General features: G+C 41.3%; 1 protein-coding gene across 2 annotated transcripts in view; it reads left to right on the forward strand.

Moving 5' to 3' along the window:
- The window catches only part of AMBRA1 (autophagy and beclin 1 regulator 1), a 129,449-nt gene that overhangs the window by 70,685 nt on the left and 42,412 nt on the right, over window positions 1–16,352 (forward strand). For both annotated transcript variants that reach the window (XM_082283152.1, XM_082283153.1), the window contains 3 exons: window positions 6,432–6,542; window positions 15,391–15,579; window positions 16,031–16,185. In XM_082283152.1, coding sequence (XP_082139278.1) covers window positions 6,432–6,542; window positions 15,391–15,579; window positions 16,031–16,185 — 455 coding nt within the window. The remainder of the gene's footprint in view (window positions 1–6,431; window positions 6,543–15,390; window positions 15,580–16,030; window positions 16,186–16,352) is intronic.

The following is a 16,352-nucleotide window of genomic DNA, read 5'->3' on the forward strand; positions in this document are numbered from 1 at the left end:
CATAAGGATTTTCTTATAGAGGAGAAAATAGCATTTAACAGCTTCATTTGAGTTGTACAGATGTAAGAGCAGCACTAAGACTTGCAGCTCTGCTTCTTTTGCAAGTTGGATTTTCGGTTCTCTGGTGAATTATACTTAATACCCTGCAAGAATGAACATTTAAACTGTGCATAAGCTAAATAATTATATATCATTAACAGCATGCAACTGTTACTTTCTGTTCAGTTGCCAAAATTGAGATCTCACTTGTCTCATTCATCCCTTCTCCTTTCTAGCAGTTGTTAAGCAGTTGCTCTCAACTCATCACTAAGGTGAAGTGTGAGTAAGATACCCTGGTCTGCCCATGGTTCAGATGGTATTTCTCTCTGTTTTGCTGTGTTTTGGGTATTTTTTCTTTTATGGCAAAAAAGATTATGAATCCTACAGATAAAAGATAGTGTGCAGATACTGTTTAAATCCTGTTAGACTTTGATTGTGGCAGAGCTGTACTTGAGGTGCTGATTGGTAGTGATTTGGGAGGTAGAAAGAAGGAATTCTGTGATTCTGTGTATTCCTCACAGTTTATTTGTTTGGGGTTTTTTCTGTTCAGCAGTACATATCTGATACTGGATGGTTGGAGAAAATTCTTGTCAACTGGGAGACTTAGATCATGATGTGTCACTAACAGAAGCTGAGAGGGTTGATGTAGCTACTGCAGGGAAATGAAACTGGTTGTTCCTTTATTGGTCACCCTGAGTAGGATGAGGCCTTCCTAAACAGAGACATTTGCTTGCTCCAGTGTGCATATGCAAAGGCTGTAATAAGATAATTTATTTTTTGCAGAGTACAGGATTTTCCTCATCCTCTATTCTGTGCAAGTATTATTGGCTCGACTTTTGCTCTTTCAGGAAACTCTCCGTGCTGTTGCATATCTGATTTTCCAACTCTGTGTACCAGGGTGACATGAGCAAGGGGATCTCTACTGAGTGAACAGCAACAGAGTGTGAATTCTCTTAAGGAGAAGAATTGACAGCTTGCTTGATGAGGTGCAAACAATACAGATAAGAGGGGATGCATTTGAAAAGGATCTTAATGTCTTCTAGTTTCCCTGAGGGAAAACTGGACTCTACCATCAAAGACAAATGCTTATGAGACACATTTCTCTATTAATTGTTTGATGATCAGACAAAGAAATGAAATATAGGAAGGTAAGACGTCAAGGAGCCATCATGAATCTATTGGAGGTGGAGGCTTTTGACCAGGCATCTGTTTTTATTGTTTGTGTTTGTTGCAAATTAACTGATTTCCTTTTGAAGTCTAAAACTTGTGGCTGAAAAATTCCCTGTCCTATATGATATTTGCATTGTTCTCAATGTGAGTGGGCCCCTTGGGCACTTGACTGGTTCCCATTAGGATGGTCATCTTCACTTACCTACAGCTGAGCCCTGCTCCAATTCCCATCGCTGATAGGACTGTGGAACTCAGCATGCTAAGTATTGCCCCTTTTAAAAGGAAATTTTGCAGTAGGAATGAACATGAATGGGAAATTACATTTCTTCTTATTTTATGTATCTGGAATAAAGAAAAAATAATAGCCTTTTGAAGGTTCAGCCTTCAGAGAGCATAGACCTCTTAGAGGCTTTCTCAGTTAATGTTGAATCCAAGATCCTTTCAGTGCTTAGTGTATGCTGAGCTACTCTTAGTAGCATTTTGTGCATCCATTCATGAAAATCATTTTGCCCATTTCCTATTTACATCTTGCTTGTACGTTGAAGAACAAGCAAAACAAATGGTTGAAAATACGACGTTGCTCTGCATACTGTTCTACAACATTAGCCCAGTTTTAGATAGTTAGCTCGTCCACTTCAAAGGCTGTATCTTCGAGGTAGCCTGGAACAAAGATTTGCTAGGACTTGTCAAATTCATGTTCAGAATTTAATGTATTTACTGTCATCAAAGGCAGTCCCCTAAACTAGGCTGTCCCATAAAATACTTGAGGGTTGGAAATGTGTAAGAACCTGTTGCATCTCCACTAGACTTCAGTAATCATTTTGCCTGAGTTCAAATTGTTTCAGAACTGGTTGAGAGAATCTGGCGTATTCTTGCAGCAAAGAGTCCTATCCTTGGTTTGTCAAATAGGTTTGTCCTGTGTTTCAGACTTCCTGGAGCCTGGATTGTAGTAAATCTAGAACAAGTAAATGTAAAACCCATCACTTCTGATAGATCCTTTCTCCAAGTATAGATTAACCTCAGTATCAGCTACAGTTAAAAATGGTTTCATAAAGAGGTAATTACTTTTCAAAGGTACTTGTGCTTAGAGATGCAAGTACTAATCTAGGGGGAATTTTATACCAGGGCCTAATCATTCCCTCAAACTGAGTCACAAATCAGCTAACAGGATTCTCCAACTTCCTCAAGTTTATCTGTAAGCATCACAATAACTTTTCTCTTATTACAAGGGTACCTGCCAGACAGTAACAAATTAAGGGTAAAGGATCTAGTCTAGAAAAAAATTTGAACTCTGGTTTCTGTTAAATACATGGAAAAGAAATTCCCATACTATGCAGACGTATCATGTTCCCAAAACTTGTACCCCAAAGCTTATGTAGCTCTAGAGTATTAGTTCTTCTGAGGGTTCAACAGTAGTAGTCTGAACTGAACCTGCTTTTCAGTGAGGGAGTGCTGGAGTGCCAAGGGAAGTGGTTTTGCACCCCTTTTTTCCCTTTCAGTCTCAACTCAGACATTGGCTTGCATGGCTTGATTCATAAATGAGCAATAGTTGACTGGCAAAGGTTCATTTCTCCATATGCCAAGATACGTTGGATCCTCTGAGGAGGTTGAGACTGATGGATAAATATCTGTCACCGTGTAGGTGGCCTATAAGAAAAGATTTGAGGATTTTTTTATTTAAGTCTTTGTTAAGACTTTCTCCCCCCCCCACTCTTTAAACTCTTTTGTCATGTGCTGAGTGGGGGTGGATGGAGTTCGGGGTGGTGGAGGGAAAAAGGGGGGCTGCTGAAAGCATTTATCTTCATTTCTGCCATCATCCAGTGTTTATTACGCAGTGATAGACAGACGCAGGAAAGCTGCCAATCAAACCTACGATCACTGCATTTCAATTGGCCCTCGCTTTGGATTTCAGCATTTTGAAATCTACATCATCTCTGCAGAAAAAGGTCGTTCTGTTCGTGAGGATGACAAGCCCGAGACCCTTGGGTACCCACTGCAGTCACTTGTGATCCCATCAAACAGTGGAAGACCCAGGAATCAGGACTGTCAGGTGCTTGGTGAGAACAGCTGCTTGTAAGAGCTGATCTGTTGCTGCCCAAATCTGAGAAGCTGAAGTGTGTTGTTTGCCTCCAGGTTACATATACTACAACTTGAGAAGCAACAGCATCTTCTGCTCTCATCCAGACTGAAACCCTGACTGGGCAAAGCCAGCTGAGAATGAGTTCTCATGCTGCATGGTGAACCAAAGCTCTGTAGTGAGGATTTTAACTTCCCTAAGTCTTCCACCCATGATCTGAAATATTTCCCTTAATCCAAAGAGGACAACGCAGGATAGGATAGCATAGTTCTGTGCAAGGGGGTATTTTCCTCCCTTAATTCATTGTCTGAAATGTTTACGTGCTTTTAATCATCTTTACTGTATGACAGTGCATGCATGCATGTGGGAGGCATCTGGCAGGACTTGTGATACAAATGTTATTCTACTTTCTTATATGTATATAGATATAATTTAATAATTGCACTCCTCAATTACATAATTAGTATAAGCAGAGATAATTACTTAATAAAAGGTGTAGACCATCGATTTCTGATTAGTGTTAGGTAGACTGGTTTGAAGCCTTTGAGAAATGGACCAAATTTTTCTGATCATGCACCTTTCACACTAAGAACTCTGTTGCCTGTGTCCTAATCTCTTTGATAAAGGTACCTGTTACCTGAAGCATTAGCATTACTCAGTAGCTTCTGCTGGCTCTGAAATTTGTGTGGGGCTGTCCTGTAGATGGGGCGCTACTGCTTTTTTCCATTGTTAATTTCTCTGCATATGATGTGACTGCCTTTGGAGGTGAAGAGGATGCAAGGTTCAGATGAACCCCATAACTAACCTGAAGGTTACAGGCAAAGGGATGCAAAGATGAGAAATTTTACAGAAAAAAAATCAAATCTTCTTGCCAGCTGCTATTTTATGGTACTGTGTAGCAGTAGGTGCAGCAGCTGTATGAGCCAGATGAACTTACTGTTTGTGGAGCAGTTAGTGATGTTGCTAAGCTTCTCTGATGTAGAGGGAGAGCACAATTATTCTCCCAAGGTATATTCTTTTCCATTTTATATATTGCTTGTTACATCTATAAAGGTTGTTCTCATTGCAAAACAGGGGATGTAACTTTGTGATGGTCATCTGTGATAAGAGCAATATTCTGGAATTATGTGCCCTCAGTAGAGCTTCTGTTGCTGATCTTTACTGAGTGTTTTCCTTGCCTGACTCAGAGCTGTAGGGCAGCTCCTACCTTGCTGGTGATGTTAGTTACTGCTTCCCTGCAGGAAGTCCCACTGCTTCAAGTTTGTAGAGAACCTGTTTTTCTCTTCTCTACCTGAGGGCTGAAGGCAAGAGAGCAGAAGAACTGCCTTTGTGTACCAAACCCAGGCTTGCAGTGAGAAGACTTCTAAAGATAATGCAACATAAAAGTTAATTGTCCTTCTTCTACTTCTGCAAAGTATAATTTCATTAATTAATTGAATCTGCTTTCTCCAGTGCATATCTTCTGTTCCGAGGAGCCCTTTGTTTTGAGGGCTATAGAGAACAAGGCCTTGGGCATATGTTACAGCAATGGAAATGTTTTTAATTCTGTTCTCCAAGTGATACATGCACATCTGACAGAGGCAGGTACAGAGACTGAGCAGATGTACAGTGATGGTTGGTTGATTGCTGGAGGCCTGACAGAGCTGAGTGCACAGCGTAAAGCTGTCTGCTCGGAAGTCTTGTTCTTGGTATATTCTGAGCTTTCTCTAGAACCAAAAATCAGGACTCAAGCAGTTTTCTTGTATTTATTTATCAGCATCAATTTAGAATTTACTTACTTTGCCCTGCCCACCTTGCTCTTTGCTTTGCTGAGAAAGCAAAAAAACCCATTGGTGTGTTTATGTGTTCAGGCGTTTTTGGGTTTCTTTCTTTCTTTTCCCAAGCCTGAGTGGTCTTTTGGGATTTGATAAGAAAAGTAACTCTCCAGTCACCCTACTCTCTCCATCGTCCTCCACACCAGTTTAACTTACTAGCAGTTAGCAGGCTCTTAACTCTGCGCAGGTGTCTGACAGAGTTGTCAAAGTGATGTCTCTTCTACTATTGCTGCTGTGGCAGCAAAGTCCTGAGCCAGCCCTTCCAGGAGAGTGAAGGCACTGACTTTTCTGTGTGCTTCCCACTGGAGACAGTGCAGGGATGCTGAAATCCAGACTGTGTAGACACTGGAGGCTTTGCTTTTAGTCACTGTGCTTGGGAATAATCCTACTTTGCTCTCCCTTATCAAATTCTATTACCATGTATTTATCTGGTTGCCAGAATGTGTGTGTAGTACATGGGCTGTGTGTCTGTGAAGGCCTTAAGAGACTGCAAATAGCATGAGATTTTTGACTGTAGTACTACAGTGGATGAACTGTTTCTCGTCTCTGTTTGTCTCCCTGGGAATCACATTAATGCATCTGAGCTTTCTCAAATGTATGCTGACTTGAGTAACCTGTTCCTTTCTACCAGGAAAAAGAGGTTCTTTAGGATAGTTTCTGAAGAATTGTGATTAGCTTTCTGATTTTGGGCTGTTGCCCAGATCCTTGGGCAGTTAGGAAGGGTCATGGCATTTGCCTGGATTCAGAGCAGCCCTTGCCTGCTATAGGCTGGGCCACGCAGAGCAGCAAAGAGCCAGCTCCTAGGTCTTCCAGGCCAATATATTTTTACAACCCTTACTATGTGACAAATACTGTAAGCAACCTGTATCTTCTGAATGAAGTTTACAGTAGGAGCAGTGATTATATCCACAAATGTATGTAATTTGCCAGGGCAAATGCTTTTCCTCAGTTTGTATTCTGATCTGCCTTCATAGCTGTAGTAGGCAATTTTGGGTCTGTGAAAATAGAGCTTCACTACTGTTGATAAGTAGAATGCATTTGCACCAAATGAATTGATTAAGTTTTCTGCCTTGTTTGTCTGGGCAGGTCTTATCTCTTATCTACTTTATTTTCTTTCACAAATGTGTTGCAGGGAGATGCTTTCCTGTTAATTTCCTGTACCCTGTGGCTTACTGAGGATGTGCTGCCATTTCTGTAAATAAGGTTTCTTTAAGAATCTAGAGTTTTGATTATTGAATTTTGAAAGGTTTTCTATGGTTTTGTCTCCCCAGCTTTTTTTCTGCTTAATCTCATAGAGGTTAAATTGCTAATTATTCCCCTCTTTTCTGTAGGTGCTGTGATTGGGGATGGACAGTCAGCTGTGGCCAGCAACATTGCCAACACCACCTACCGGCTCCAGTGGTGGGACTTCACTAAGTTTGATCTGCCTGAAATCAGCAATGGTAAGCTGGAAAAGACACCAATACCTTATTTTAAGTCTATAGTGACCAGAGCTAGGGTAAGCTCTAGGATCTTTCAAAGGCCGCTGTATGTTGCAGGTCTTGTTTGTCATGTTGCATTGAGAACTGTAAAATGCTTAGTCTTTTGAGGAAGTTGACTAAAAGCTTGTAGAGCTGTTCCCACACTTCTGTATTCCTGCAATCACCAAATCCATGCATAAATAGGGCTTGTTTTTTGTGAGCCTTCATGGGCATATACCATTCTCTTAGAATCCTGTATTCAATGTCTTCATTCTCTTACTAACAAGTTTCTAGAGAAATACTGTCTTTATACCTTTAAATTAGAACCTGCTAATGAACTGTGTCTGTTTTCTCTGAGTTATTGGCATTAGTGTGTGTTAAAGTGCTGCAGTACATTTTGGGAATCAGGACCCTAGTCTGTTGCTTACCATATTATTGCAAGCCCAGGGAAGTAGATGTACCTTCTAGTCATTTGCAGAAGCAGTGATCTGTCCTGTTTCTCAGGTAAAAGCTATTTCTGGATCAGGAATCTGAGCAATATTGCTGATTTTATGTATTTTCTCTTTCATTTTGTGGCATTTAGACCATAGTTTCACATGTCTTCTATGGCATAAGCTAACTCTCACATTGGAAAAGACTTCCTGATGCAGGCACAAGCATGTTTGATGCTTGTGGTCAGGTGATCAAAGAATGACATTTTAAGGGCTAAAACTAACTTGACTAGAAAGGCTTTTTTTAACCCGGAATGCTATCCTGATATAGCTTGTTGCACAGCTGCAGAAATGTTTGTGGCAGCCTGGAATGAAGATAGGAGGTAGATATTCATGAGTGTTTCTTTGTACAAGTGATTTTTAGCTTAGGCCATCTCTGTGCATATGTGAAAGTCACTGCTTGATTTCTCAGCAAAAACAGATTGGGTTCTGCTTTAAGGGACTGACTTTCTTTAGGAAGAACAGGGATTCTGTTTTCAGAAAGACTTCTGCTTTCACAGGTAGTCACTAAAACGAATTGAGAAAAACTCTCACAGTCCCAGCTCTGTGTGTTCTGCATTTCCAGAAATTGCGTATCTGACAACAGATGTCTCTGTGGGGTAGCGTCCTGCTGCTTAAAGAACCCACAAAAGGAGAATGTGCGGTGACACTGTAGTAGGAGAGATGCAGACAATTGAAATCACAGAATCAAAGAATAGTTTTGTCTGGAATGGAGTTTTAAGCATCATCTTAGTCACTTCCCCTGCTATGAGCAGAAACATCTTTCCATAGATCAGGATGCTCAAAGCTCCGTCCAGTCTGGCTGTCATGGTTTAGCCCCGTGCAGTCACTTGCTCACTTCTTCCTGCCCCCTTTAGGATAGGGAGGACAAGCAGAAAAAGGTGTAACTCGAGGGTTGAAATAAAATCAGTTTAATAACTGAAATAAAGTTAATAACAACAAAAGCAATAGTAGTTATGAAAAGGGGGGGAGTGGAGGGGAGAGAGGGAAAGTGGGGCGGGGAATAAAACCCAGAAAACACAAGTGATGCACAACTTAGCACCCACTGACCAATGCCCAGCCCATTCCCAAACAGTGATTGGCCCCTTCTGGCCAACTCCCCCAATTTCTACACTGGGTGTGATGTTCTGTGGTGTGGAAGATCCCTTTGAACAGTTTGGATCACCCATCCAGACCATATTACCTCCCAGTTTCCTCTAAGGATCAGTGCTCAAGGCAAAGTTTTGCCACACAGTGGCAATACTTTTGGTGATCCTGCTAGACTCTGGAACAGAATAAAGATGAACTCAGAGGGGGAAGCATCTTAAATTCTTTGGGACTTCTCTGCAAGTTATAGAGTGGTTGAAGAGTGCTTCAGCTGCTCATAGCTTATTTCTTTGCTTCATCTGGCTGCTGAGGAGAATGCTGCCAATTAAAAAAAAAAACAACATAAGATGTTTGTTTATAATTTACAAAATCCCATAGAAATTAAGAACCATCTGCAGCTCAATACATCAGTGTTTCAATCTTCTCTCTCTCACCTACCAGGATGCTTTTATTCTGAAATAGCTTCCAATTAGCTGGAAATTTGGTATGGTTTCTGTTGTCATTGTGCCCTTCTTGTGGGCCACATTCCAGCTACAAGTCCATCCCCAGCCCTTCCGACTCTATGTGCTTCATAGTATTTGGCTTGTCCATCTTGTCCTATGACCATTTGGAAATGTTCATTTTTATTCTTCTTTTATATGCAGAGCCCAATCCTGTCATTTCTAGTCTGTTAACCTTATCTCCTTCTGCCAAGGTGTGGTAGGGATGTATGAAGATGTAGCAGCTATGCTTATACTAAACCAGGTATTTGCCAAGCTTGCCTAGGCACGCACCAGAGGCAAGCTGCAGGTTTTCCAAGGTGCACGACTTAGAGATAGTAGAGCATGGTGCTAAGAACATCAATATTGTGGGTTCAATCCCCATATGGGCCATTCACTTAAAAGTTGTGCTTGATGATCCTTGTGGGTCCCTTCCAACTCAGAATGTTCGTGATTCTCATATTCTCAAATGAGTAACAGTGGAGTGATGGGTTGGACGAGTTTTTTGTGATTCTTCACGATATTGGAAATAAACTATTTTCCCAGTAAAGCATGTGACCTCAGTAGCTCCTCTGTTTCCTCCCATTGTTTCCTATAAATCAGAGGTGGTCCTGTGAGATAATCGGTTTACACAGAGGGGGCTATTGCACTTCCTGGGACTGGCTTAAGCCGCCAGTGGTTTGGGAGTTCAGGCAGATGAAATCATGCAGCTGAAGTTTGGGACTGCCTGCCAGCTCCTCTCTCCATCAAAGAAATGACTCTGTTGCCAACCTCCATCTCTGAGCAGCTCTTCTTCCTGTAACAATTAAACAAAGAAAAGATAGCTTGGAAGTAGGATGTTTTCCATTGAAGCGGATGCATCTGAGTAAGTGACAGCAGTGTGATTAGTACAGTCCTGTGATCTCAGTGTTTGGGCCCCAGCAGCCTTGGAAGCCTTGGGCTCAGGATGTGGCTCCACAGCAGCAACCTCACTGATCATCCAGCAAGAGCACACAAAAACAGATCCTGCCAGTCCTGGGAAAATGGCTGTGCAGGGACTAGTGGAATTTTAGTCTCAGCGCTGTCTTTCTCTGTTAATTGCAAAATGGAAAAAGAGCTTCAGATTTCTTCTCTTCTTTTGCCAGTTTAGCTTTTAGTAGCTCTAAAATAAACATGACCTGGTCCTATATTGAAATTGTCAGTCGTATCAGCATTGGGGCGGAGAATTTACTTGACAGCAGAGACAACGCTATTTCTGCATTTATTTAATATTCTTCTAGTGAGTGTTGCATATCCTTAAAATTCCTGCAGCTAAATATTGAAAACAGTGTAGAATATAGGCTTTCCACAGTAAAATATTTGAAGGCTTTCTCTCTTGGTTATATTTTTTGAATGTAGTTTCTCTCATGCTGCTCACTACTCATAATTTCAGTTTCTTGCCAATTTCTAGTGCTGAACTAGGTCTCGTTTAGGAATCAGGAATTTGTCATGTTCTAAGACTGGTTGGGTCTTGAGGAAGGTGGTTCGACCAATACTGATCCACAATGGAATGCAGGGTAACTTAGTAGAAAAAGAAATAATGGTAAACAAACTTCTAAATAGAAGCAACTGTTAAGAGAAGGCTCTCTTTAAGGGTGGCTAGGAGTGGATGATGTGTCCAGCACAGTTTTGCTTTGGCAAACAGTGCTATTGCTGCTGGAATTCCAGGCCTTCTCCAGCTTCAAGCATAATTAATGTTGTAGGTGTAAGCACACCAAGTTGGCACAATAGCTTGATTAATTTGTTCTCTGATGTTTCTTTGATCTGTTCTTTCAGTTCTGTGGTTGCATTAACAACAAAAGAAAACAAGAGATGAAAGGGCAGCCTGGTTCCAAGTAGTTTTCCAAAAATAGCAATTATTTTCCCCCTAAAATCTTCTGTATTGGCTTCATTTCATAGTCAGGCCTCAGGCTCAAAGAAATCAAATAGCCTCTGGCTTTGTCAAATGCATGGGTATGTTTATCTTTCTCATATCTTGAGAACCTTGTAAATGCTGTCCTTAAAATGAAACCTTGCTGAGATTTCCACCTGTCACATTCAGACTTTTTCTGATTGCACAGTAGGCTCTCTTGGTTCCAGACATAGGTGCTACCTGAGTCCTCATCCTTTGTAAATGAGGGAGAAGCAAAGAACCATAATACCAGTATGAATCAGGTAATGAAAGATTGAAATAAATAGCACTCTTTCCTGTTAAGCACAACTTGCATCTGGAATGTTTTGCATTCCTGGCACACATCAAGGTGAAAAGATAGTTCTTGTGTGGTAGGAGAGTTCGCATATTATGTTTTGCTAAGAGACATTCACCATATGCAACAAACTTTAAAAACAAGATGATATCCATTCATATTGGTCATCATTGTAGACTGCTCACCAAAAAACCTCAGTGCTGTGCTGGGAAAGGAGCAGGGGGGTGGGAAAAATCCTGTAGATAGAAAATGAGTGAACATGTGCTGTATGATCGACTCTGGGTGACTGGTGATCCAAACCCAATGTTGTCATAAAAAGACACACAGTAAATCCTAGATGAGGAAGAGGATTAGAAGCCTGGAAATGAAAAAAATAGCCCTGAAACTGTACAAGTGGATCAAATATACAAAACATGGTAATATCCCCAAATCTGTAAATGGTACAGAAAAAATATAAACATTTCTTACCTTACAAAAATAAAAATATGAGATTTTCTCTTAGGAATGTCCAAGTTTGCACTGGATTAAAAAACAAAAACAAACTTCAAAAGCTGAGAAGAGACATGGATTCTATAGACCATGACTCTTCAGTAGTTACAGAGAAATCAGTATCTGTTCTCTCTAAAACTTCTTGTACCCCTTTGAAAAGCAGGAGTTCAGTATGGAAGAGCCCCTGGGCTAAACAGTCCTGTTTAGGACCTGTCCCTGGACCTGCTGGAGCAAGTCCACAGGAGGGCCATGAAGGTGATCGGAGGGCTGGAGACCCTGTACTATAAAGACAGGCTGAGAGAGCTGGTTTTGTTTAATCTGGAGAAGAGAAGGCTCCAGGGAGCCTTTCAATACTTAAAGGGACCTTTGGGAAAAAATACGGAAAGAGACTTTTTGCTTGGGCAGGTAATGATAGGACAAGGGAGAATGATTTTATGCTAAAAGAGGGGAGATTTAAGTTGGATGTTAGGAGAAAATTCTTTACTTCGGGGGTGATGAGACACTGAAACAAGTTGCCCAGAGAAGCTGTGGATGCCCCATCCCTGGAAATGTTCAAGGCCATGTGTGATGGGACCCTAAGCAGCCTGATTTTGTAAAAGGTGTCCCTGCCTGTGGCAGGAAGGTTGAAACTATGTGATCTTAAAGGTCCCTTCCAATTCAAACCCTCTATGATTAGGTGACACCCATACCTGTTGTCTTGAGGGAGCAAGTCTATGATCTTGTCATTAAGAATATTGAGAAGCCATGACTTACCTCACAGAAACTGCAGCCAGACCCCAGAGGTGCAGGACAAACTTTGGTATCTTGCAGAATACGAATGAGAGAGAACAGTTCTTAGACCCCCAAAAAATGGACTGGACTATATTTTTTTTTTTTTCCAATAATCAAAGATTTTTGCAGGGTTGCTGGTGTTTCATAGTTGTATCTCTGTCAAATGCTCTGCATGTGTGCTACGTTTATTTGCTCTGTTGTCTTCTTGCTTGGCTCTCTTTTAAGTAGTTAAGTGTTGTGGCTGTGAGAGTCCCACTACTCACCTTCTTAGTATGTTCCCATTCCCCCATTTTTTCCTCCCAATTTTTTAGATCACTGCTGATTAGAGTACCTCGACAAAGGAATTGATGAGAAAGGACCCCTTAGCCAGGTAGACTGGCTCCCTGCTGCCTTAGGCAAGCACATACTGTAGTTCCTAATATTTTATCTTTTAGTTGATTAAATTCTTTGCTTCTTTCACGTCTGTTGAAAAGACTCTGGTTGAAACCTTCTAATCTCCAAACTCAATGCTTCTTTTACCCACTTACCTGTCAACATTATTTGTAGAAAACAGATGGTTTTTTGGCACTTACTTTCTGTAGTTTTTGAAAATACAGTACACAATTCCATTTCCAACCCACCCCCCACCCCCCCCCCCCGTTTGGCGGGGCGGGGGAGGTGGTGTTGGTGTTTTTGTTTGAACATAAAATTCATGTTTCATTTTCCCCAGTCATCTTCTTTGCTGGATATGTTATCATTTAGGGTTTAACCACTCTTGAGCATGGCTGGCCCAAACCGTGCCCAGGGGTCATGCATGGTCTCAGCACAAGGCTGTGCATCAGCACTGATACTTCTGCTGGAATTGTGCTCCCTGGTGCAGTTCAGGATTGCTGTCACTTTCACTGTTACAGTGGGTGATGGCTCAGTTTTTGCTACAATAACCAAAGTTGATTCTCTCATGTTTTCAGGTTCCTGGGTGAAGCAGAAGTTTATAAATGTCAACACAATCTAGAATTCTTTCATTTCACTTCCGGTTATGTCTGTGTGTACTTCAGTTCACTCTGTGGTCTGGTCATGCTCTGTTAATGAAATTACCCAGCTTTATCAAGAGTATTCATCAACCAGCTCCACTGTGTGCCTAGCCCATTGATAAAGCCAATAAGTAGGGCTGGTTTTGGAATGAGTCACTCAGCAGGAATCCTCCCAGTTTGACTGGGATTACAATGGTGCAGCCTGTTGCCATGTATCCCTTAGGTGGTTCACAGCATATACCGCAGTTCTTGTCTTGATGCCCATCATCTCTTGTGGTGACATAATGAGTATTTAAATAAAACCTAGATTTTTTTTTTTTAAAGGGCACATTTTAATTCTATCTTCTTTTTTTTTTTTCTTAATTAAGCAGTATAGTCTTTATTCTCTTGTCTTTCTGTTCAACTAGCTTCAGACTAAGCATGCAGGAATTTTGTGATCTTTTGAACCACCTGTTCTTTATGGGCAATGTGTATTTCATGTACTGGTATTGCAGCCTTGATAGTGACTACAATTATTTGCCTTTTTCTGTTCAGCACCTTTCTGTTTATACTAGGCTGAAAATTACTGGTTTTAGCAGCTTCTAGACTGAAAAATTGGTTGAATAAATTTAGAGTACAGGTGTAGGTGGTTTGGTACAAAATGTATTATGTAGTCCACTTTTAATCCATGTCTTCTTTTCCATCAGAGTTTCTTAAATGGAACAGTAGATAGAAGCTGATACTCAGCCACAGAGGAAAACAAGTCCCCAGGAGAAATGTCTTTTAGACCAGAAGAATTAAAGATGAGGTTCAGTGAATGCTTTATATCAGCAATGCTGTGAGAAGGGCAGTCCTGTCTGTTTCCCTCTCATGATTACTTTTTGTGCTGCTGGAAGCGTCTATGCAGCCATGGGGTGTACTGGGTTGGGAAGCTGTTCTGGCTAAAGAGTGACCTAGACAAGACAGTAATTTCTCATAGCAGTTCCCTGATGCAGCTTTCTTCTACCCAGGTGTTGGAAACAAAGGGTAAGATTTGTCTTAAGTGTTGAGCTACTGCCTTAATTTGATTTACAGGTTTGGACTTTCAGAAATATGCACAAAGCATTTTTGGTACTGTTACTTCTTAAACTAATAAGGAATCTAGACTAAGAAGTGCCTTCATAAACTCGCTTGCAATTTTAGCTGAGCCTATTAAGGCCTCTTCTGGGCTAGGCATGGTCTGATGGTTTAGAAGATAATTTCTGGACTGTAGAAATTGACAGTATTTTACACGGTTCTGTAACTTCAAACATGTCAGATGGGGTGTTCCATCTTCTAGCATGCAAACTTTCTATATTGCAAACGTGGGCTTTATTTCTATTTTTTTAATATTTCTTGAGTTTGAAAATACTAGAACCTGAAATTCCCCTATCCCAAAAATTGTGTATGTTGGTTCAGCTTCAAACCTCCTGAAAAACTGAAGGGCGCTTGGGTTAGGCTGGTAAAGTGGACATCACTCCAGCCATGTCTTAACAAGGCACCACTGAACTGTTGGTGTAGATGGTGCTTAAAGGCCTTGGAACCTGATTGTACTAGAGCTTGTAGTCTTCGTGTGCAAGGTACAAAGGGGAAAACACTTGCATGAGATCACCCAGCAATTTACCAGCAGGGATTAAAATAAAACTATTGTTTTATGGGTTGCTGCTCACTACCATCTACTGAACAGTTACTTAGCTAATTTGCATGAGTGTCTCAAATACTCGAGTAATTAAATGGAGGACTGGCTGGAGAAGGCTCTGCCCTTTTTCAGTGACTGTATCTAAGATGGGTGTAAAAATCAGCTGTCAGAAATTAATGTCTGTATCTGCAGGGAGGAGCTTTTCACTCACCTCCTGTTTATTGGAGATGAGGAGAGCGGGAATGAGGCGCTCCACAAGAGAAGGGGAAATGAATTAAGGTGTACTGTTTCTAATGAGACTGCTGCTGGAGTTTGTCAATGTCATGATTTGAGACTTGTTTAAACTGTGCTGTCCTTTGCAAAGGATGCTGTTATACTTAACAAAGGGAGGGGTTTGATCAAGTGCAATTGCTACTATTTCTTGGCCCAGGGCTTCAGGAGGTGAGTAAATTTAATTTCCTGGGCTCATTGCAGTGTCTTATCTCCGTTTTGGAGCAAGGTTTACATTAATCAGGGTATTAACATTTCATAAACTTTTGGAGGAAGCTAAATGTCTTGAGTGCCTTTTGCGTGTACTGTCCGTTGTCCAACATTAAGTTTAAATCTTACTTTATTCTCTGTTCAACCTCAGTGCTTTAATGACTATTCCTTTCTTTCTTTGCAGCCTCTGTGAATGTGCTTGTCCAAAACTGCAAGATCTACAATGATGCTAGCTGTGATATCTCTGCTGATGGGCAGCTGCTGGCAGCCTTCATTCCCAGCAGTCAAAGAGGCTTCCCTGATGAAGGAATACTGGCTGTATATTCTCTGGCACCCCACAACTTGGGCGAGATGCTTTACACAAAAAGATTTGGTAAGCATGCAGCAAGAAGTCAGGGTGGGTGGGGGTGTGAGAACCTCAGAACTTCAGCCTTCAGTAAGAAATGCAACAGCCTAACATCAGTAATTGTAGCAACAGGAAACACTAGATTGGCCATCTAGCCAGCCACAGACACAGTACTGCTGGGGAGAGGCTTGTGGTACGGTCTGGACAAATAAGGTGCTGGTATGGGGGAGCTGCTAAGGAATAGTTTTTTATTCCTTAAAGTACTTCATTGTCTTAGTGATAGAACACCTGCAGCAAGGAGAAGTCCTGTAAAATTTGTAACTTGTGGAGGTCTCCTTATTCTTCTCTACCCCTTATAAGAATGAGATTAGTGTGGCATACATTATGAGAATGCTGGAAGGGAGTGAAAAACCTGTGTGGGTGAAACATGGGGCAGGATGTCAACTCATGAGAGAAATAACACCTCTTCTCTTCATAGGACCTAATGCCATTTCTGTGAGCCTGTCTCCAATGGGCAGATATGTTATGGTGGGACTGGCTTCCCGACGTATCCTGTTGCACCCCACTACAGAACACATGGTTGCTCAGGTTTTCAGGCTGCAACAGCCCCATGGCGGAGAAACCTCTATGAGGGTGAGTATATGTGTATTCTGTTTCTGTGTGTTTGGCTCCAGCCTGGTAGTTAGTTGCTGGGTTATAATAACAAAGAGGTAGCATGCTCCAGACCCACTGAATAATAAACATGTGAAGGAGTTTATTACAGAGGCATGCAAACATGGCAGGAGAATGTAAATACAACA

Source organism: Coloeus monedula (genome assembly GCF_965178545.1).
Source record: "Coloeus monedula genome assembly, chromosome: 6".
In the NCBI taxonomy this organism is placed as follows: domain Eukaryota; kingdom Metazoa; phylum Chordata; class Aves; order Passeriformes; family Corvidae; genus Coloeus; species Coloeus monedula.